The sequence below is a fragment of the Gopherus evgoodei genome, chromosome 17, assembly GCF_007399415.2.
Source record: "Gopherus evgoodei ecotype Sinaloan lineage chromosome 17, rGopEvg1_v1.p, whole genome shotgun sequence".
Classification (NCBI taxonomy): domain Eukaryota; kingdom Metazoa; phylum Chordata; order Testudines; family Testudinidae; genus Gopherus; species Gopherus evgoodei.
Window position 1 is genome coordinate 18,899,389 of NC_044338.1, and position 21,635 is coordinate 18,921,023.

The 21,635-nt window shown below is 44.5% G+C and overlaps 1 protein-coding gene across 2 annotated transcripts; it reads left to right on the forward strand.

Moving 5' to 3' along the window:
- The first annotated feature begins 785 nt into the window (after positions 1–785).
- Positions 786–16,808, forward strand: ORAI2 (ORAI calcium release-activated calcium modulator 2). Of its 2 annotated transcripts, XM_030537077.1 has the most exons (3): positions 786–848; positions 5,977–6,217; positions 14,563–16,808. In XM_030537077.1, exons 2-3 carry the CDS (start codon positions 5,990–5,992, stop codon positions 15,106–15,108), a joined length of 774 nt encoding a protein of 257 aa, XP_030392937.1. In that variant the 5' UTR covers positions 786–848; positions 5,977–5,989; the 3' UTR covers positions 15,109–16,808. The 2 variants fall into 2 exon arrangements, with proteins under 2 accessions (XP_030392937.1, XP_030392938.1); XM_030537078.1 differs by lacking the exon at positions 5,977–6,217 and having other exon boundaries at positions 798–848.
- The last annotated feature ends 4,827 nt before the right edge of the window (positions 16,809–21,635 follow it).

Here is a 21,635-nt window from a genome sequence, read left to right on the forward strand (position 1 = left end):
GAGCCCCAGATTTCCCGTCCCACCTCAGAGAACTCACCCCAGACTCCCCCTGCCCCCTCTACAGGGGTGAGCCCCAGATTTCCCGTCCCACCTCAGAGAACTCACCCCAGACTCCCCCTGCCCCCTCTACAGGGGTGAGCCCCAGATTTCCCCTGTCCCCCCCCAGAGAACTCACCCCAGACTCCCCCTGCCCCCTCTATGGGGGCGAGTCCCAGATTTCCCCTGTCCCCCCCCCAGAGAACTCACCCCAGACTCCCCCTGCCCCCTCTATGGGGGCGTGCCCCAGATTTCCCCTGTCCCACCCCCCAGAGAACTCACCCCAGACTCCCCCTGCCCCCTCTATGGGGGCGAGTCCCAGATTTCCCCTGTCCCCCCCCAGAGAATTCACCCCAGACTCCCCCTGCCCCCTCTATGGGGGCGTGCCCCAGATTTCCCCTGTCCCCTCCCCCAGAGAACTCACCCCAGACTCCCCCTGCCCCCTCTATGGGGGCGAGTCCCAGATTTCCCCTGTCCCACCCCCGAGAACTGACCCCAGACTCCCCTGCCCCCTCTATGGGGGCGAGTCCCAGACTCCCCCTGCCCCCCCACTGGGTTGAGCCCCTGATTCCCCCTGTCCCCCCCGGAGAGCGATGACCCCCCCGCGCCATTCCCATGGGATGAGCCGCAGGCCCCGCCCATCTCGCCCCCTCCCCGTCTGGAGCGGGGCTGCTCCGGTCACGTGGCGCAGGACTCCGCGAGTCACGTGCCGGGGGGGGGAGTCCGGCGTTGCCTTGGCAGCGGCGGAGGCGGCTCCGGCGCAGTCGGCGGGGCTGAGCGGACCCGCCCGGGCGCTGTCTGCCCCCGCCGCGGTGCGTGAGTGCCGGGGACGCCGGGGGGAGGGAGGCGCGTGGGCCCCCGGGGGTGCGCGGGGGGGAGGCTCTGGGTCCCCGGGGGGGGCTGCAGCATCTCTGCCGCCGGTGGCGGGGAGCCCGGGGCAGCCCTGGGGGGCCGGGCGGGCGGGCTCAGTGCCCGGGATGCTGTTGCTCGTGCCCCGGGCTAAGGAGGGGGCAGACGTCCGAGACCCCCCCCCCCCCCCGGCCCCTTGTCACAGGGGCTGTAGCCCCTTTAGGGTCCCAGGGCCACTGAGGGGGGGCCAGGCCAGGCCATGGCCCCAGGGGGCTGGGGCAGGTGTACAGCGGGGTGCTGCTGAGAGCCACTGAGCCAAACCCTTCCCGGCCCCCCAGCCCCACTGTGCACGCGTGGCCAGGGGGTCCTGAAATCCCTAGCGACGCCGATGTGATTCATTCAGCAAACGATCAGGCAGGGCACGCTGGCAGGGGCGAGAAGGAGACGCACCTGTCGGCCGGAGCGGTCTCCTCCTTACTGACTGCAGAAGTCCCTGGGTGTGCGTTTAAAATGGTCTTGTAGGCAGCTGAGCTCTAGGGCAAGGCAGAGGCTTTCCCCGCCATATCTGCTGTGGTGAGGGCTAATGTGGGACAGAGTGAGGTCAAAAACAGTATTAACTGGCACTGGCAAAAAGCTTCCATGGGTTCTACTGGCATGAAATGTAGTGGGGAGAAATGCATCTCTGTGGTAACTCCTCTGAAGTCAGTAAAGCTACCCCAGGAATGAATGTGGCCCAGTTAGTTTGCAGGTTTGTTTGGAGGTGTTGGTTCCAGGATATGAAAGAGACAAGGTAGGTGAGGTAATGTCTATTGGTCCAATAAAAGATATTACCTCACCTACCCTCTCTCCCTTGGCCCAATTTGACTATTACAGTGGTTCTCAACCAAAGGTCTGGGGCCCCCTGTGGGGCCACAGGCAGGCTTCCGGTGGGCCTCCAAGCAGGACCAACATTAGGCTTGCTGGGGTCCAGACAGAAAGCTGAAGCCCCATTGCCTGGGCCTGAAGCCCAGAGCCCTGTCATTTGGGGTTGAAGTTGAAGCCTGAGCGGTGTAGCTTCATGGGGATCCCCGGTGGTGTGGAGCCCCAGGCAGTTGCCTTGTTTGCCACTCCCTAACGCTGACCCTTGGTTTTATATGCAGAAAAAACAGTTGTGGCACAGGTAGGCCGTGGAGTTTTTATATCCTGTTGAGAGGGGACTCAGAAAGAAAAAGGTTGAGAACCCCTGGACTATTAGACTGGAAGAGTCTCCTTATGGAATTGTGGCTGTCTTGTCACTTGGTCCAAAACATGACCTAGTGCTGGTGAATAGACTTTGGAGAACACTGCTACTACGCTGACTTAGATAATAGTAAAAGCAGCAAAGAATCCTGTGGCACCTTATAGACTAACAGACGTTTTGGAGCATGAGCTTTCATGAGTGAATACCCACTTCCTCAGATGCATGTAGTGGAAATTTCCAGGGGCAGGTATATATATGCTAGCAAGCAAGCTAGAGATAACGAGATCAGTTCAATCAGGGAGGATGAGGCCCTGTTCTAGCAGTTGAGGTGTGAAAACCAAGAGAGGAGAAACTGGTTCTGCAGTTGGCAAGCCATTCACAGTCTTTGTTCAATCCTGAGCTGATGGTGTCAAATTTGCAGATGAACTGAAGCTCAGCAGTTTCTCTTTGAAGTCTGGTCCTGAAGTTTTTTTGCTGCAGGATGGCCAGCTTAAGGTCTGCTATAGTGTGGCCAGGGAGGTTGAAGTGCTCTCCTACAGGTTTTTGTATATTGCCATTCCTAATGTCTGATTTGTGCTCTTCCATATCTGCCTTAACTTTCATTTCTTTTCCATTCTGCGAGAGGCAACGGCGGGTGGTCTCCTGTCTTGCAGTATGACACAGGCAGGACCAGGATTCGTAGAATAACTCTGCCGCTCTATTCAGATACCCAGCTAGTGATTACTGTGCAGTAAAACCGTTCTGTTAAAGACATCATCCATACAGGAATCTCCTTCTGGGTCTCCTGTCTCAGCCCTCAGAACCATCAAGTCATTTCCCTCTGCAGTTAGAAAAGGTGCTCCCACCAACTCTTTTGTTGCTTATCTGGCATTTGCCTTTGCTTTTGCAGTGTTGTTCACATTCATTTTGGGTGATCTGTCAAGCTACTTGCACTCAGAGAGTCACAGTCCTGTACTAACGGTATTTTTTGAAAAGAGAAAATTATTCACCTGTGAATCTGCTTCTTGAAAATATCATGCTGGAGTGTCACCATGTGGAGCCTCCTTCTCCTTTGTTTGCAGGGATGTTTCTGAGGTGGTGTCATTTTGGTCTGGTTTTTATTGTCGCGTGCCTTGGGATGTTTTTATAGACATTTTATCTGATTCCTGAATGGAAATAAATTGGGAGGTCTTGCTTCCTGCACAGTTCAGGAGCTGAGTAGGAATGCTCCAAGGGCTGAGGCTGTAGCTGCTGTTGCAAGCTGACCAGGAGGAGGGTCTTGCACTGTAACTATCACCATGTCAGAAGGCCAAAATCTGAAAGAATTTGCAGAGCACAAGACTCAAGAGTGAGAATCCTCAGTCATTGTATCTGCAAAATAATAGAAATTGCTGGTAAGCAACTTTCCCTTGTTTGCCATAGCAACTTTATTCCTGGTTCACCATGGCATGTAGAGGTAGCATCCATGTTAAAATAGTGTATGGAATGAAGACAGTTCATGTGTATTGTTGGCACTTGAGTGACATTTACTTCCATCATTGCTTGAAACCCTGGAGAAAATACTGGTTTATTAGTTATATTTGTAGTCTCCATTTGTACTTCATGGGTGTGAATAAAAAGTAACTTGTGCCAAACTAAAGGCAAGGTGCTTTTGACCTTGAAGCATGGTGCTGAGATGAATTAGTACCACGTCATGTGTGTTCCTTCTAGCTATGTATGAATATTCATAGCATTAAAATGCTGACGTGGTCCAGTACTGCAGTAGCTCCTGTGTGTTACTCTCATTGAGGTCAGTGTCAGTCTTGTTGGTACAAGGGTTGATTGCAGGATCAAGGTCTCTGTTGTTTATCTGAAACCTCCTCATTAGGATATGAGTTTCAAACTTGTGTCAGAGTTCACAAACCCTGCTCAGTTAAATTCTGCTATATGTCCATGAGTAACACTGGGATCATAATCCAAGAGGTTGCCTTTTAAATAACAGTAAGGTTAACTCATAGTATTAATGAAGGTGACGTTTGGGTCAGGGCCAGTGTTGTATGTGGTCACTTGAAAAATAGTCTTGCTGATTTAACTTGCTTTTCATACAGTTGGTTGAATCTGATGATGTTTGAATATTTATGAAACTACATAGTTGAGAAGTAAAACCTGATTTCCCCTTAAGAGTCACATCTTTTTCTTCACTAAGCGAGGCTGATAGAAATAAAGAAGCACAAATATTGGCTGATAAGCATGGAATGGGGTGAGTGGCTTAGGAAATCCACAGCTGTCCCTTTCAAGGTGTCAGCCAGTTCAACTGCTATACACTATATGTCATTCAGCTCCTTTCGTATTTTTGCAATCTCAGGTGGCGAGAGGAATTGTAAAATGAATTGTGATCAATGATGTGATTGTTACAGTTCAGGGCAGCTATATTTCCCCTCTATGGTCCAGCAATGACACCCATTTTTAGGCTTCCAACTCCCCCTTGTTACCTCTCTTGAGTAGAGACCCACTTCCCTTTACCATGTACCTGGGCTTTTCCCCAGACTGCATGGTTCCCTGCCTACATTGAGGTATTCTCAGCAAACCAGACTTTCTAAACAGGCCTGCATCTCTACTTTACTTTCTCTTTGAGTGCTTATGATCTGCTTAACTGCCAGCCGTTATGTTACCACACAGCTATTTGTAAGCAAGCACATTTATTCTTAAGGTGTAGGCATTAAAGTGAAAACATATTAAAACAACAAAAGAACCAACACACATGCTAATAAGCTCACACACCAGAGCCTGCAACTCCTCCCCCTCCCCAAATTCCAACAAGGACTGTGGTAGGAGTCAGTCCTTCAAAAATCACACAGGATTTTCTGTGGTTACAAGTTCATACCAGCCTTAGCTCAGAATAGGTTAGTGTTTCCTTTATACAGTTTGGGCCTTTGACCATGTCACTCCAGGACAGGTAATCAGTAGACAGTGGGCCCCCCTTCAGCATGTAGCTTCAAAAGGCTGGACTTTTGCAAGACTGGAGGTGGGAATTTGCATTTGCCTCCCCCTAAAGATTCCCCAGGCAAACCATTTGACACTGTTTGTCCGAAAGTCCATTTTTTCTGGCCCATTGTTCAAAATAGGCCTCTGAAGTTCAGAGGACTTCCCAGGTTCAAATCCCATCTTCCCTCCAATGTTACTACATACAATCCCAACCCACATTAATACATAAAATTTGCCTTTGATACAATGAACTCGAAAGCTACTTAAATTTAATTCAATAAGGTTTTTCAAGGATACTGCAGGAAATTGCCATCCTGTCAGGTCAATTTAATTGAAAATGCTTCAATTTAGAAAATAATTAAAATGGACACACTGAATACAGTAGCCAATATTACAGCAGTGCTTTAATAAGAAGCTTTTGAGACACACCCATGATGCAGCATGGAATTAAACTGTGTCACTTTGGAAAGAACAAGCCAGATTTAAATTGAAAAAATAAGGGCAACCACTTTAAAACAAACGGGTGGGGGCGGCAGAATTAAGCAATGGTTTAAAGTTGAATGCAAACTGGCAGCAACCTAGAGATACAAAGTTCAACTGTCACAAGCCCATCCTGAACTCATGCTGAAAGTAGTTCACAGTTTTACTTATGTCATCTTTCCCCTTGTAACTCCCATAGGCATTCGCAGCAGTTACAGATGAGCAGGGAGTAGAGATTAGGGCTCTGTGTGTCATGGAGTCTAGTTTACATCTACCTCCTGAGGGTAATTTTTTTTTTTAATGTAGCTTTTTACTAAATTCCTGTCCATACATCTTATACAAATCAGGCTAATAAAACAGCCTCTGGGATTGCCCTCTTCTGTTCAATGGTTCATTCATGTTCTTTCTGTTGTTGCTATCCTGAACATGCAAATATTTTATTTCTCTAGCGTTGCTTTCATCATGAGTTCCGAGTTAAATGTCCCGGCGGATCCTGCCACTCCTGCTTGCGGCTCTGAACCTGGCACAAAGGGCATGGATTATCGGGACTGGGTCCGGCGTAGCTATCTGGAATTGGTCACTTCAAATCATCACTCTGTTCAGGCCCTCGCATGGAGAAAACTGTACCTGAGCCGAGCCAAGCTCAAAGCTTCCAGCAGAACATCTGCTTTGCTCTCTGGATTTGCTATGGTATGTGTTTCTAGTTGTTGGATTGTGAATGTTGAGTTGTGTAAAACCCTCCCCTGTTAATAGGGGTTGTACATAGAGGAGGACATTCCATTTCCTTGTTAGGTGGTAAGGAATCCGAGTGTGTATGTTTTTGTTTGTCTGCTGTTGAAAGGTTTTAACATAGAGGTCAGCTTTCTCAAGACACTTCTTGCAGTGTTGTGATATCAGCTGCCTAGAAATAGTCTCAGGGAGCCCCCAGACCCACACCCTAAAGTATCAGCTGACTTGTCGCTAACTGGCAGCCAGCAAGAGTCTTTGGCATAAACAGAACACTTGCATAAGATGATGGAGTGATGAACCTCCCCCTTATCTAACCTCTGGATCTCACTCATTGGTGGATGGAATTGAAACTCCTATCCCTATGCATGCACAGCAGATATGTGTGGTAGTGAGGAGGTGGAGGAATAAACACTGCTCAAGAAAATGCAGACCTGGTATTAGGGCTCTGTTGGTTCCTGAGGGCTTGTCCTTTTCATATGTCCATGTAAAGAGGTGTGTTGTGTGAGTGAGGGGGGCATGAAGGGATTTCAGGACTGAAGAGAGAGAGAAACAAGTTCCATAGAAAATTTTTGATTTGCTTGTAGGGTGTTTTTTGTTTGTTTTTTTTTAAACACTGGCAATTTTTTCTCTGAGTTGCAGGGGATTTTTCTGGGGGTGACAGGGGAAAGCAATAGGGGTTATATTTCCTTTTGCCTTTTTGTGGTTCATCCTCTTCCTGCTGATTATTTTTTCTTTTTGGATATAGTATATATGTGTGTATTTACAAATTATAGTAATGTACAGTAGAACCTCAGTTTGACAGACTGCATGGGGAATGAGGAGTTCATAAAATGAAAGTTCATAAACTGAACATCTCAAAATTACAATAGGTAAGTTGTACATAAGTTGCAGTATGGTGCACTGGATCACTTTCTTCTGGTCCTTCAAACTACCGCAAAGCAATTTCCAATGCGCTGAAGGCATCAGAATATGAAGGGATGTCAACTTGTTCTTCACTGACATCACTTTTGGGGTGGGTGGGTGTGTGTGTGTGTGTGTGTGTGTGGGTGGGTGGGTGTGTGTGTTTTATTTCTATATCTATATCTATTTCCTCCCAACCCTTACCAGGTCAGGAAAAATGATTCGTATAGTTGGTTGTTCATAAGATTGGTGTTCCTAAAATTAGGGTTCTTCTATATATCAAGTTGTAACTTCTTTTGTATTCTGAAGTAGCAGATGGAAACTTCTAACTGCAAAAAGTTGCAGATCACTGATCCAACGTATTTTTGTTAGATCCTCCAGAATAGCAGCTTTCTTGATGTTAGGTCATATCTATGGTCGGAGTGCTCTGCCAGTATAGGAATAGCAGTATACTATACCAGCCAAGCGCTTCTAATGTGGACTCAGGTTATACTGGTAAAACTGTGCTTGTACCTGTATAGAAAAAACACTCCCGTGAGCGAAACAAGCCTGTACTGCAAGAAGCAGAGTTTTGTGGGTATAGTTGTGTTTGTGCTAAGAACTTCTGACAGCATAGCTCTGTCAGTCATGTATGAAGAGGTATGTTCCCTTACAGACAGAGAGATGCTGGTAGAAGTCTGCAGCATAGCCAGGGCCATCCCTAGGGTAGTGTGGGGCCTGGGACAAATCAGCCCCCGCCGGCTTTGGGGCCCTGCTCTGCATTGGTGGCTGGGACAGATCCAGCCTGGTGCTGAATCACCTGCTGCTGCTGGCAGTTGCCGGCGCCTATTGTGGGGCTATTGTTGGCCATAGTGCCAGGGCGGCTCAGGGCTCTGGTTGGGGTGCGGGACTCGCAAAGCCCTGGTCGCATGGGGTGACTTCGGAGCCCTGGTCACGCGGTGTGGCAGCCGTGAGCCCGGGGGTGCTGCACCACCCTCCTCACCCCTAGTTCCCATGCCTATCTCTTCCAGGACTGACTGAGATAGCTAATTGCACTGGCCCGCAGGGCCCCCCCAAAGTGAGGGGCCCAGAGCGGTTGACCCGATTTGCTCTACCCAAGAGATGGCTCTGAGTGTAAAAATAAATAGTTAATAAGTTGGTTATTAGAACATAAGAGAGGATACTGGGCTAGACCCAGTACGGCCAGTCTTCTGACAGTGGCCGGTACCAGATGCTTCAGAGGGAATGAACTGACAGGGCAATATATTGAGTGATCCGGCCCCTGTTGTCCCCAGCATCTCAGTCAGAGATTTAGAGACACCTAGAGCATGGGGTTGCATCCCTGACCCTCTTGGCTAATAGCTTGAACTTATCTCATTCTTTTTTGAACCCAGTTATACTTTAGGACTTCATAATGTCCCCTGGCAATGAGTTCCGCTGGTTGACTGTGCATTATGTGAAGAAGTACTTCCTTTTATTTGTTTTAAAGCTGCTGCCGCTTAATTTCATTGGGTGACACCTAGTTTTTGTTATGTGAAGGGGTAAATTACACTTTTCTACAGGGGTGCTGGAACTAGGGGCGCTGGGGGGTCTTGTCTTGTCTTGAAGTAGTAATAATAACCAAATATGTGGTTTCTGCGTTCAGCACCTCCACTATAAAAATTGTTCCAGCACTCCTGCTTCTCTAGTCCTTTCTCCACACCATTCATGATTTTGTAGATGTCTATCATAGCCCTTCTCATTTGTCTCTCTTCTAGGATGAACAGTCCCAGTCTTTTGAATCTCTCTGCGTATGGAAGCTGTTCCATACCCCTGATCATTTTTGTTGCCCTTCTTTGTTTTTTTTCCAATTCTAATACATACTTTTTTAGATGAATACTTGAGTGAATACCATCTGGGCCTGGTGACTAATTTGTCAATTTGTTCCAAAACCTCCTTTGCTAACACATCAGTCTGGGACAGCATCTCAGACTTTGAAGGACTGGCTCAGGTGTGGGGATCTCCCACACATCTGCTGTAGTGAAGACTGATGCGAAGAATTAATTTAGCTTCTCTGCAATGGTCGTGTCTTCTTTTAGCACCTCCATCATCCAGTGCCCAACTGATAGCTTAGCAGGCTTCCTCCTTCTGATGTACTTAATTTTTTTCACTGTTAGCTTGTGTGTCTTTAGCTAATTGCCCTTCAAATTCTTTCTTAGCCTGCCTTATTTTATTTTAAAATACATTTTACGTGGCTTGGTTGTACTTTTGCACGTGACTTTCCAGAGTTTATTCCCCTTTCTGTTTTCCTTACGAGAATTTGGCTCTTAGGCACTAATAGAGTCTATAGGTAAAATCTGCTTCCTTTTAGTAGTATTTAGCATAATTGTTTGTCTTTAGAGACAGAATTCTGTAGTAAGAACAGTGTCATCATCCTAGATATAATGCATTCTGCAACCTGATCTAGGCAAACAGACCTTCTATGCCCCTGTGGAGTGTCACTGAAGTCCACAGAACTTCTCCTTGGCTCAGGGTCGACCCACATAGATCTGTTTGCAGGATCGGAAATCACAGTGGTCACTTTAAAAACAAAACACTACTTCTCAACTCCCTGAATACAAACAGCAATGGAAAGTTCTCAGCAAATATACAGTATAAACCATCTGACTTCTATTTATGGCATGTTCACAAGGTGTTTAGAGGTCTCTGCTAAAATTATCCGCTTCACTTCATGCTATTGGATCGGTCTCAGAAGGATTCTTGCTCCTGTTAGATTTTTTTTTTTTCAGTGCAACTGTTGTGAGAACTTCAGAGCTGACTCCAGGGAGCACTGATGGTTTGGGTATATTTAAAAAAAAAAAATGTAAAGAATATAGACCAAAATGACTTTCATTTTGGATGGTGTATGTTTACATTCAAAGAAATGGGATCTCTAGTTTTGGGTATTACCGTACTTGCAATATGTTTTCTTCATAAACCGAACTTTCAGAATATAGGGATTCCTTTAATTTGTGCAAGTTTGTTACTAATTTTTCTCCAACTGATAGAATTGAGCATCCCAATTAATGACCATGATATCACTTGCAGACAATTTATTTCTGCTGCAGTAATTTGGTAGGCAAATACTTATTAAGCAGGCTGTGTACTCTGTCCTAAGAGAGACGATAATCTGTCTATTGAAGGAAGTAAAATGTGTTCCAAAGTCTTATGTATATTTAAATAAGTCCAAAGTCATGTAGTATAGGATGCGGATTCAGATCTTTTCACCACTCGGCTGCTGCTTCCAATTCAACACAGATCAGTAGTGGCTGAAAATTGTTACAGCTGATAGCTCTTTAATGATCTATGTGAAATAAGCTGCTAATCTGGGTCCCATTCCTATTGGGCAGGCATCTCATCACACTAATCATCACTAATTGGTGCTTTTATTGGCCGTTTTAGCAGAGAGACCAAAGACAGAATAGGTCTGGAAGACAGAGCTCCTCTTTTTCCTGTAGGTGTATTCCCTTTGAGTCTAGTTTGAGGCATGTTGTCAGGGCAAGTGCGGAAGGTCTGCATTGTCACTCCACCTGGCCTGTGACCACTGCAAACAGAGGGCCTCCGGTACCCATGCTCTCAATCTAGCACTTCTCAGAAGCACTAATTTCACTTTAAAAAGAAAGATCAGACACCTGCAGTTTAGGAACCAGAGGCTATGCGCTCCCAATGGTCCTTGCCAGTCATTCTATGTCCCTATATGAAGAAGGAAACTGCAATCTCCTTTCTGTCCTAACTCTTGTGTTTAAACGGTCTGATCCTGTGCCTGCCTCCCTCAAGGTCAGAGTTTATTTTCTCTCAAAGATGTCCACCAGTGACTGCTTGAATTAACGATTCCAAGACTAACTTCGAGCTGCCTAAATTTTCTGGTAATATATTTTATTTTACAGAAAGAGATGAAAATAAACTCTAGGTATAAAAATAAACTTGACTAAATGACTAATATGGAAAACTTTTTACCAGGCTGACTGACCCTATGCTGAATTACATGTACTGAAACAGTTACCAGGACTTCTAGCATATTAGCTTGTCCTTTTTCTCTGATCTTGGCTGGAGAGCAACATGACAGCCTCTGAGGGGAAAAGTGCTAAGAGGACACTACGTTTCTTCAGTACTTGTTTGGGCTGAATAAAACCCCTTCCTCCTTTTCTTCTACCTCCCATCATCCGTCTTCCTCTGGACTGTTGTTGTTTACCTGTGAAATAGACTGATGACTCTCTGATATCTGAAAGATTCATTGGTTCACACCACTAAGGCCAGCCTTAGGTAACGGTAGTGTGAGAGGGAGCACCCAATCAACTGGAAACTGTTGTCCGCACAAAGGGTAGTAACTGCAAGTGGAAACTGATATTTTGACAAGCCAGGCTGATTATATAGGATTTAAGGCTTTTTATTATAGGTAAAATTCCTGTCTAATATGTTGAACACTATATATGTCCTTTGGGTCTGGTACCCTCCCTCAAACAACGGTATAATTTTTCCAGTCAAATATGGTGTGGTTGACATGCAGCATTGTAGAACAGCAAAGTGGAGAAGGAGAGTCCTTTTTCACTTGGAACTCAAATATTTGAGGACTGATGGGTCTCTCCTTGAATCAACACAGAGAGAATTACAGGGGGAGAATGTCTGCAAACATATTTCAAACAACAAAACATACATTTTGGTTAAAAGATTTGTGCTTCTAATGGATGGCAAAGCTAATACCTTCATTAATCCTGTCAACATATGAAGAGAGCTCATTTTTAGAGCAAATGAGCCTTGGAAAACCGTTTGTAAACACTAGTGAAAAGATACATTGTTTCAGGAGTATCCAAAATACTTGAGATGTATTTACTGAAATGAGAATCATAGGATCATAGACATGTAAGACTAAAGGGACTTGGAAAGGTCACCTTGTCTAGCTCCCCCATGCTGAGACACCTCCAACTATATCTAGACCATCCCTTGACAGAAGTTTGTCTAACCAGTGATACTCAGACTGTGGCTTGTGAGTTGCAAGTGGCTGTTTAATGTGTCTCATGCAGCACTAACTTATTTGCTGTGAGAATAACATGTATTATATATAATATACACAGACACTAAGTATTTCCCCATCATACTGTTTAAATATGAATAGTACTATAGTAAATGAAACCATGAATTCACACTACTGTGGCTCTTTTGGGTAATGTTGATCGCTAATTTGGCTCCTGAACCACTGAGGTCTGAGTATCACTGGTCTAACCATTTCTTAAAAACCTCCGGTAACTGGGATTCAACAACCTACCTTGGTAACCTGTTTCAGTGCTTAACTATCCTTATAGTTACAAAGCTTTTCCTAGTATTTAACCTATCTCTTCTTGGTTGCACATTAACCTGATGATTTGTCTTACCTTCAGTGACCATGGAGAACAATTGATCACCATCCTTTTTATAACAGCCCATAACATATTTAAAGACTGTTAACAGGTCCCCACTAAGTCATCGTCTTGCCAGGACTAAATGTGCTCAGGTTTTTCCTCATAAGTCATGTTTTACAAATCTTCTGACCTTGTTGATCTCCTCTGGACTCTCTCCAATTTGTTCTAAGTCCAAGAACATGGAGATTCACAATTTCAGTCACTGTAGGAACAGGTTTTGTTCAGCTAAATTAAAAATAACAATGTCACCTGTGTATACAGGTATGCTGTATGTATTTGCTAATGTGACTTTCCTGCAAGCTTCTAATCAGTCTGCTGGTGGTTTCAGAGTAGATGGTAGGTAGAATGTGCAGTCACCCTAGCCTAGGCCCTAGTCCTATCCCGCTGAAATTTAATTGCAGAGCTTCCAATAACATGAGTGGAAACAGGATTATATCTCTTGACTCCCAATGCATTTTAAAGGGTCTTGCTAATAGGACGTATCCCACAATAAACAAATTGAGGTATTGTGTAGAACCTGCAAGAACTATTCAAGACATGTTTCAAATGGAATTTTTGTAAAAGTGGGGACACTTGGCCCAATGAAATCCATTCACCCAGCACTATGGTCAAGCTATTCATTCTGCCTCCACTAAGCTCCTGTAAACATACTGAGGTCCCTCCTGACAGGGACTGATCTGATGCTGGTATCCAAAAAACATCCCTGTTTGATCCTCTTATTAACAGATGTGGGTGATGGGGCCTCAGTGGAATACAAGATCGGGGAGAGTATGACCCAACACATTTGTTTTTATTCCTTTGCTTACTGAAACGCTTTGCTAATCAGTGTAAAATCAATAAATACAGCTGCAAACAAATTTGAACAATATGCTGGAGGTTGACTAGCGGAGACATATAGTATCTGACTACTACTGTTATACAGGGGCATTGCACTTACATCGGTTCTCTTAACTCTGGATTTTCTGAGTGCTTTACAAAGGTTAAATTTCACAGCAAACCTGGGATATAGTTATGCTTTAGTATTTTTCTTGTTATAAATGGAGAAACTGAGTCACAGAGTGGATGAGTGACTTGCCTAAATTCACCCAGCAAGCCAGTAGTAGAGGTGGACTGGCATTTGAGTCCTGAAACCCAATCACCTGCTCTGTTGAACATGCTTCTGTTTTTTACATGGAGCTTAACTTAATGAAGTGATAAAACTCAACAGTGTATGGGCAAAATGATCAAATACACTTTATAAAATGAGCTAATTAGCTGTGAAGCTAATTTCTGTAGAGTACATTGGAAACAAAAGTGCACTTTTATATGGTGTTACTAAGCATGCATAACACATCTATCATCCATTTCTTTTGAATATTCAGTAGTTATTGGAAACTGAGAAAGATACTCTGGATGGAAGTAAGTTCCTTTATCTGGCTATATTTGTGGTGACATGAAGATGTAAAATAATAGGAGGCACCCATTTAACCAAGGAATAGTTAAACTATTCAGTAGCTTGGGAGATAGTATCACCTATCCAATGACCAGAATTACAGCTTTTCTGACTTAACCCTTTTTACACGAGAAGTCAGTGTTTCCCATCACGTGACTACTAATGATGCAAACTGAAGCTGTGTCATGAACTGCGTGGTTGGCTGCACTGTTATCTGTACAAAGTTAGACTTGCTGCCTAATAAATTCCCCTTGTGAGCCTTTCGTTTGATGCTATTCATATGGGTCACAGTTTAAGGGAGAGTTTGCTAAAAAAACAAACAAACCCTGCAATGTTGAAATAATTTCCTGTGGGCTCGGATGTAACTTTGTGTGTAAGCCCCGAGAAAGGGAAAGATACAGACTGTTCATGCATCTTTAGAAAAAAAGGAATGATTCATTTAGGCCCCAGATCAGGAAAGCACTTATTCAGAGCGCTTAAAGCACATGCTTAGTGATGCTTTCCTGAACTGAAGCCTTGAAAAGTGAAATATGGGAATTCTAGCAACTGACCATCTGTTTTTTTGCCCCTCCTCCCCTCAGGTTGCCATGGTGGAGGTGCAACTAGAGATGCAGTATCAGTACCCCCAAATGCTGCTGATTGCGTTCAGTGCCTGCACAACAGTGCTGGTAGCAGTTCATCTCTTCGCCCTTCTCATCAGCACCTGTATACTACCTAACGTGGAAGCGGTGAGTAACATACACAACCTAAACTCCATCAGCGAATCCCCACACGAACGCATGCATGTCTACATAGAGCTGGCCTGGGGTTTCTCCACAGTCTTGGGAATCCTCCTTTTCCTCGCTGAGGTGGTGCTTCTGTGCTGGATAAAATTTCTGCCTGTGGACTCCATTATGAAAAACGAGACTTCCATCGTTCAAAAGCCCAGTGGCCATGTGGGCTGGCAAGCAGCTCTGGTCTCCACAATCATCATGGTCCCAGTGGGTCTGATTTTTGTTGTCTTCACCATTCACTTCTACCGTTCTCTGGTGCGGCACAAAACGGAGCGACATAACCGGGAGATTGAAGAGCTTCACAAACTGAAAGTGCAATTAGATGGACATGACAGAGGGTTGCAGGTAGTGTGACAAAGGAACAGGGATCTATTTCAAAGCAAACCATTTTGCTCAGGCTAAGAGCAAAATAAACATTTTGCTAATAGGAGCAACCCAAACCAATTATGGATTATTTGGGGGTCTAACAATCTAAAATGCAAATTGCCTGATTTACAGGCCAATGGGTTCTAGTGCTTTTCCAAACTAATGGGGTCTCTGGCCTATTTCTCATCCTGCACGATTGTGTACTTAAGTTGATACTGCCATACAGTTAAAAACCAAAACTTTACCTACTTTAACATTATGTTCTGGAGAGTGGTTTCCAAATTGTTATATTTTAACAATGCAACTTTCTTTTGCCAAGAGTGAAACTACTTGACACTTCAAAAAAAGCCACTGTTTTTGTAGGACCTGTTTGTTTGGGTTATTTTTAAGAGTCTGAGCTCCCTTTCTGGCTGTTCAGCAGCAAACTGACAATGACTGTTTCCAGGGTTGAGGTGATAAGTAGTGCTATCTACTACAAATCTGAGGACATTCTGAACGCACTGCAGAACATGGGTGTTTGTTACCTTTATTATAAAATGAGTATTACAGAAACAGATCACTAGAATGATGCAAGAGATTAGAAATCAGCAGTCTTAGTACATATGTCCTCCTTTTGCTATCTCCTAACCCTCCTTTAGAACAGGGAGGAGAGAATTTCAGACTGGCAGAAGGCTGGGAAGTGTTTTTGCCTGCTTCAGTAGTGTCCATTCTTTTACAATGAATGCATGCCCAGGTCTTCTAATGTTACTGATAATGAAAGTTTGTGTGTCCAGGGAAGGCTTACAGGTATTTTTATTTTAACAACAAAGACATTGTTAAAACAGGAAACTAACTGGGAATTTAAAAAGACCTGGCATAGAATTTCGAAGAACTAGAAAAGCAGATTTAAACGTGTGAGGAAAGTTAGCACATAAGACAGTGACAGATTTCAGCAGTATGCTTTTTTCATTTGCTTTGTATATACCAGAATGAGTCGTGTGTTTTGCTGGCTTGGTTTGTCACACAGGACTCGGAGTCCAGATCCCATGCTGCTCCCTTGTTCTTTGTGCTAGTTGTGCCTGAGAGCGTTCAGCATTCTTACTTCTTAGGGAAGAAAGCATCGTGCATTTTCTCAAACACATACGCCTTATGGCACATGAAGCTGTGTTTTTGAGTTTGGGGTGAGCTGCAACCAGCCATTCCAAAGGGAAAGCTGTGTGCAGTTAAAGTACTATCACATTTCACTTGTTGGCTGTATTTCAGCAGTGGAGGAAGTGATTTTTGTTTGTGCTTATATAGCTTAGTGAGTGAAACTTGTAAAGCGCTGTAGCATCTTTCTGGTGAAAGTATTAATAAAGTCACAACTAATTACAGCTACTTCACGGGGAGGCAAAATATTCTTCTGCAATAAGTAGAATGATTTTAGTTTTTAAAGGAAAAGTAACACGTATTTCAGCTGCAGAAATATGTCAAAATACTTAAGCAAAATGGTCCCGTCCTGTCCTGTCTCATCACGCTCAGTAATCTGCAGGCTGCTGCCAGTGCTAATTTCAGGCCCTACTCCCTTGCATTCTATAATAGTTTTACAATTTCTGCCAGTTCTTGAATATTTCTAAAATAATTGAAGTTTGTAATGTTCTATTTCAGGGGTAGGCAACCTATGGCACGGGTGCCGAAGGCTGCACACGAGCTGATTTTCAGTGGCACTCACACCGCCCGGGTCCTGGCCACTGGTCCAGGGGGTTCTGCATTTTAAATGAAGCTTCTTAAACATTTAAAAACCCTTATTTACTTTACATACAACAATAGTTTAGTTATATGTTATAGACTTGTAGAAAGAGACCTTCTGAGAACATTAAAATGTATGACTGGCATGCGAAACCTTAAATCAGAGTGAATGCATGAAGACTTGGCATACCACTTCTGAAAGGTTGCCGACCCCCGTTCTATTTAATCCTTTCCCTTTAACCAGTGGCATTTAGGAAATAGGTCAGTGTATGAAGTATCAGATTCCCAGTATGGAGTGTGTGTGAAATAATGAGAGCAGCAAGATGAGAATGTATCTTTAAATATCTCTCTCTGACAAGTTCCTGGTAAGCCAACTCCAATCCTATTTTTTTTTTCATTTTAATTCAGTCATTCCTGGGCAAGCAGCTTAGCACTTGTCTGTTTTTTTTTCATCCATTATTCTTATCCTCATCAACATGGGCCATGTTTACACAGGACTAGGGTGACCAGACAGCAAGTGTGAAAAATCGGGACAGGGGGTGGGAGGTAATAGGAGCCTATATAAGAAAAAGCCCCAAATATCGGGACTATCCCCATAAAATTGGGACATCTGGTCACCCTACACAGGGCTACCTACTCCTTTCCAAATACACAAGATAAGGATCTTATTCCTGGAAGGGGTAGTTTTAAAATTCCTACTAAAGCTCCTGAATGTAATTTCAGTGAGCTTCCATACCAAATGCTAATGCACTTCCTTATATGTAGTACCTCTATCCTAAGGACCCCCAACATGTTTTGAATGTCAGACGATAATCTCTTCATCCATTATTGAAGTGTAGCCTCTCTCTGACATTGCACAGGTACACTATGCAAGTTTTAGGATGGAACTTTAATACTGATTGCAGTTGAAATTGCTAGGATAGTTTAGGTGAGTAGAGTATAATTACCTGATTTGGAGGTTGGCTAGGACATTAGGGTTGAATTCTGTCCCATCTCACTCCTTTTCTCATCTCACCACAGTAAAAATTAGTATTGACATTTCAAAACCAGATCAGGATCACAGTAATGAAAATCAGAGTTTCGAATGTAGTGGCATGAAATTGTTCACAACCCTAAATGAAGTAGCTAGATTGACTTAAGTTTTTGGTGTAGACCAGGCCTCAGGCTGTGCCTAACTTTGTTCACTAGAGCAGTGGTTCTCAACCAGGAGTCTGGGGCCCCCTGGGGGGCTGTGAGCAGGTTTGAGGAGGGCTGCCAAGCAGGGCCAGCATTAGACTTGCTGGGGCCCAGGGCAGAAGCTGAAGCCCCAAAACCCCGAGCCCAGTCACCCGGGGCTGAAGCTGAAGGCTGAGTAACTTAGCTTCAAGGGGCTCCAGGTAGTTTCCTTGCTTGCTACCTCCTAATGCTGGTCCTGCTTTTTATATGCAGAAAAACAGTTGTTGTGCCACAAGTGGGCCATGGAGTTTTATAGCATGTTGGGAGTGGGAGGCCTCAGAATCAAAAAAGGTTGAGAACCCCTGCACTAAAGGCTGTCTCCTGCAAGCCAGTAGGATGATTTGGCCCTCCAGCCAAATCAAATTGTCCTCTGCCATGGCAAATAAAGTCAAAACAACAAGAAGCAAGATTTAGGCCACAGCCTTGCCCTGTGTGTGTGTGTGTGTGTGTGTGTGTGTGTGTGTGTGTGTGTGGGCGGGCATTAATCCTCCTTGCATCAATAGACTTTTTACTGCTTGGCTGCAGGGGTCTGTGACAGCTAGGCACTCCTAGACCCTCTCATCAGCTTCTTGCTATGGCTCCTCTCCAGCTCCTGCCCCAAGTGTAGTGGTTCCTTTTCTCTTTCTCCTGTGCCTCTTTGTCTTCCTCTAATGTGTCTTCATCCTCACCGCTCTCCAATACAGACTCACTGTTGTGTGTTCCTTAAAGGTTGAACATGGTGTCAGCCACAGCTACAGAAATTGTAGTTGATCCAAAAAACGGGTGTTTGGCAGCATGGTGAAACTCAGCCGTTTCCCAAGCAATGTCTGAAGCGGTATGAGCTTGTTTTAATTAGACTTTTGTGAAGGCTTCATGGAGTTGAGCCCTGGTTGGCCAGCTGTGCGTGTCTGAGCCACTGTGCCAAAAATTCCAGCAGCTGCTGCTTGTCTTCGCATGAAAGGATTTCCAGTAGTGAAGCTTGTAAGTGACTGTCCTGTTTCCTTCCATTACATTCTCAGTTGTCTAAATTTACCAGTTGTTGTCTTCTGTTTGTTGCATTTTTTCCCCACGGCCTCTAGTCCCTCTATTCCAGATTTCACCCCGGGACCTCCCTATACTGTAGAGCGACAACTTGTCTTCAGCTTCCAACTGCTTGTTTCATGATTCCCAGGGCCACATTCTGCTTATATCTAGCTCTGTTCAGGCTTTCTCCCTGGCTTCTTCCTGCAGTCTTCTACTCAGCCCCTCATGGCCTCTGTTTCTGATTCTTTGCCGCAGGGAGCCACCAGTGGTTTTGCTGCAGACCCCTGATGACTGCTCTTCCCCAGGTCGTCTTCTGAGTCTTCTCAGGCAGTTCCTTCTTTGGCTCCCTTTTAGCAGAGAACCATGCAGGCCCTGACGCAAGCTGTCCCCACTGAGCCTTCCCAACCAGCTGCTGCTCTTATTAGGTCTGTTTCCTCTGCTGAGGGAAGGAAGCTACCTATCTAGGTACTTAAAAGGCCCCTCCTCTTCATAGTGTCGGGGCACCTCTTATTACTTAAAAAGGTGACAGTGATCTCTCTCTCTCTGCCACCAAGTATCAGGCTTAGAGTATTTCTGAAAAGAATGAATTTGAGAATGAGAGCACTATTGTAGGAAAGTCTAGGGAAGAGAGGGGTTTTATACTTGGCTCTGAATACATTGAGGTTAGTGGCTGTTCTGATTTCTTCTGGAAGTGAGTTCCATATTTTTAGTCCAGACCCTGTCTCCCATAGTTACAAACCTACATCTATTGGTCGACAGTATCATTTTCCCTTAAAAACACAGTGGCTGGGAGGTCCTTGTCACAGAGGGAGATATGTGGTCTCAGGGGGTTGGGATCAGTTCTCTGTACGATTTTGAAAATCAGGACTGTGATTTTGAACTGGACTGTCTTCTTTGGGAAGCCAGTGCAGAAAGCAGTGTGTTGGGGTAAGAACATGAGAACAGCCATACTGGGTCAGACCAAAGGTCCATCTAGTCCAGTATTCTGTCTTCTGACAGTGGCCAGTGCCAGGTGCTTCAGAGAGAATGAACAGAACAAGTGATCCATCCCATTTTGCCCATTCCTAGCTTCTGGCAAACAGAGGCTAGGGACACCTTCCCTGCCCATCCTGGCTTATAGTAATTGCTGAACCTATCCTCCATGAATTTATCTGGTTCTTTTTTTTTTTTTTTTGAACCCTGGTATATACGTGGCATTCACAGCATCTTCTGGCAAAGAGTTCCACAAGTTGACTGTGCGTTGTGTGAAGAAATACTTCCTTTTGCTTGTTTTAAGCCTCCTGTCTATTAACTTCATTTGGAGACCCCTGGTTCTTGTGTTACAAGAAGGAGTAAATAACACTTCCTTATTCCCTTTCTCCACACTGGTCATTATTTTCTAGACCTCTATCATATCTCCCCTTCATCGTCTCTTTTCCAAGCTAAAGAGTCCCAGTCTTTTTAATATCTCCTCATATGGAAGCTATTCCATATCCCTAATCATTTTTGTTGCCCTTTTCTGAATCTTTTCCAATTCCAATATATCTTTTTTGAGATGGGGGTGGCCATATCAAGGTGTGGGCATACCATGGATTTATATAGAGGCAATATATTTTCTGTCATCTTATCTATCCCTTTCTTAATGATTCCCATATTCTGTTAACTTTTTTGACTGCTGCTGCACGTTGAATGGATGTTTGCAGAGAATTATCCACAATATCTTCAAGATCTCTTTCTATGCAGAGTTTACTCTGGGAATGGGGTCTTCCTTACTAGATCCAGAGAATTGCAATAGTCCAGCCTAGATGTCTGGCACTTTGATAGATGGGATTGTAATGCCTCTACTTTCCTCCTCTTGCTAGCATTCCTTCAGCCTTATCCAGATTCAAATTCAGCCAGCTGCTCTTTTTCCTGATGCCGATGTCAGAAAGACAATCAGAAAGCTTGGAGGCTGGTTTTCAGTTGATGGAAGGAAGATGTACAGCTCGGTGTCATCCATGTACTGTTGGTACTTCAGCCTATGCTATCTCACTAGCTCTCCCAGAAGCTTCACACGCATTGAAAAGAATGGGAAAATAGCTAAGCCTGGTGGGACACCTGGTATGAGGGGGCTAGAGGCAATTATTCCTGACAATCCATTGGGTTCAGTCTGAGAGGAAAGACCTGAGCCATTGTAGTACATTTTCCATTCATCCCTGGCTGCTTTTGGAGACTGCATAGGAGGGTTTGATCATGTGCTGCAGAGTGGTTCAGCATACTCACTTAAATCCTGCTTCTTCCAAATAGACCTTGCGATAGCCTGTAGTTGCCTTATTTTGGAGGGAACCAGGTGTGGGCAAGAGAGAGCTGGGGCTTCAGATCTTTTTAAAGGCCCAGTTCATGCTGTGACAAGAGGTAAATAATGTATTGGATAGAAAGTTGGCCAAAACCGTGAAACAAGTGTTTATAAATGGCATCTTGCCTGCTGGACAAAAGTTCCTTGTAAGGTATTATACATCTGGGTGGTAGCTTGAGACTTTTCACTTAAAAGTTATGAATTGGATATAAGAATGTGCACATTTAAATAGTTGCTGTCTCCAGACAGGAGGGGAAAACAATGCAAGCAGATTTCA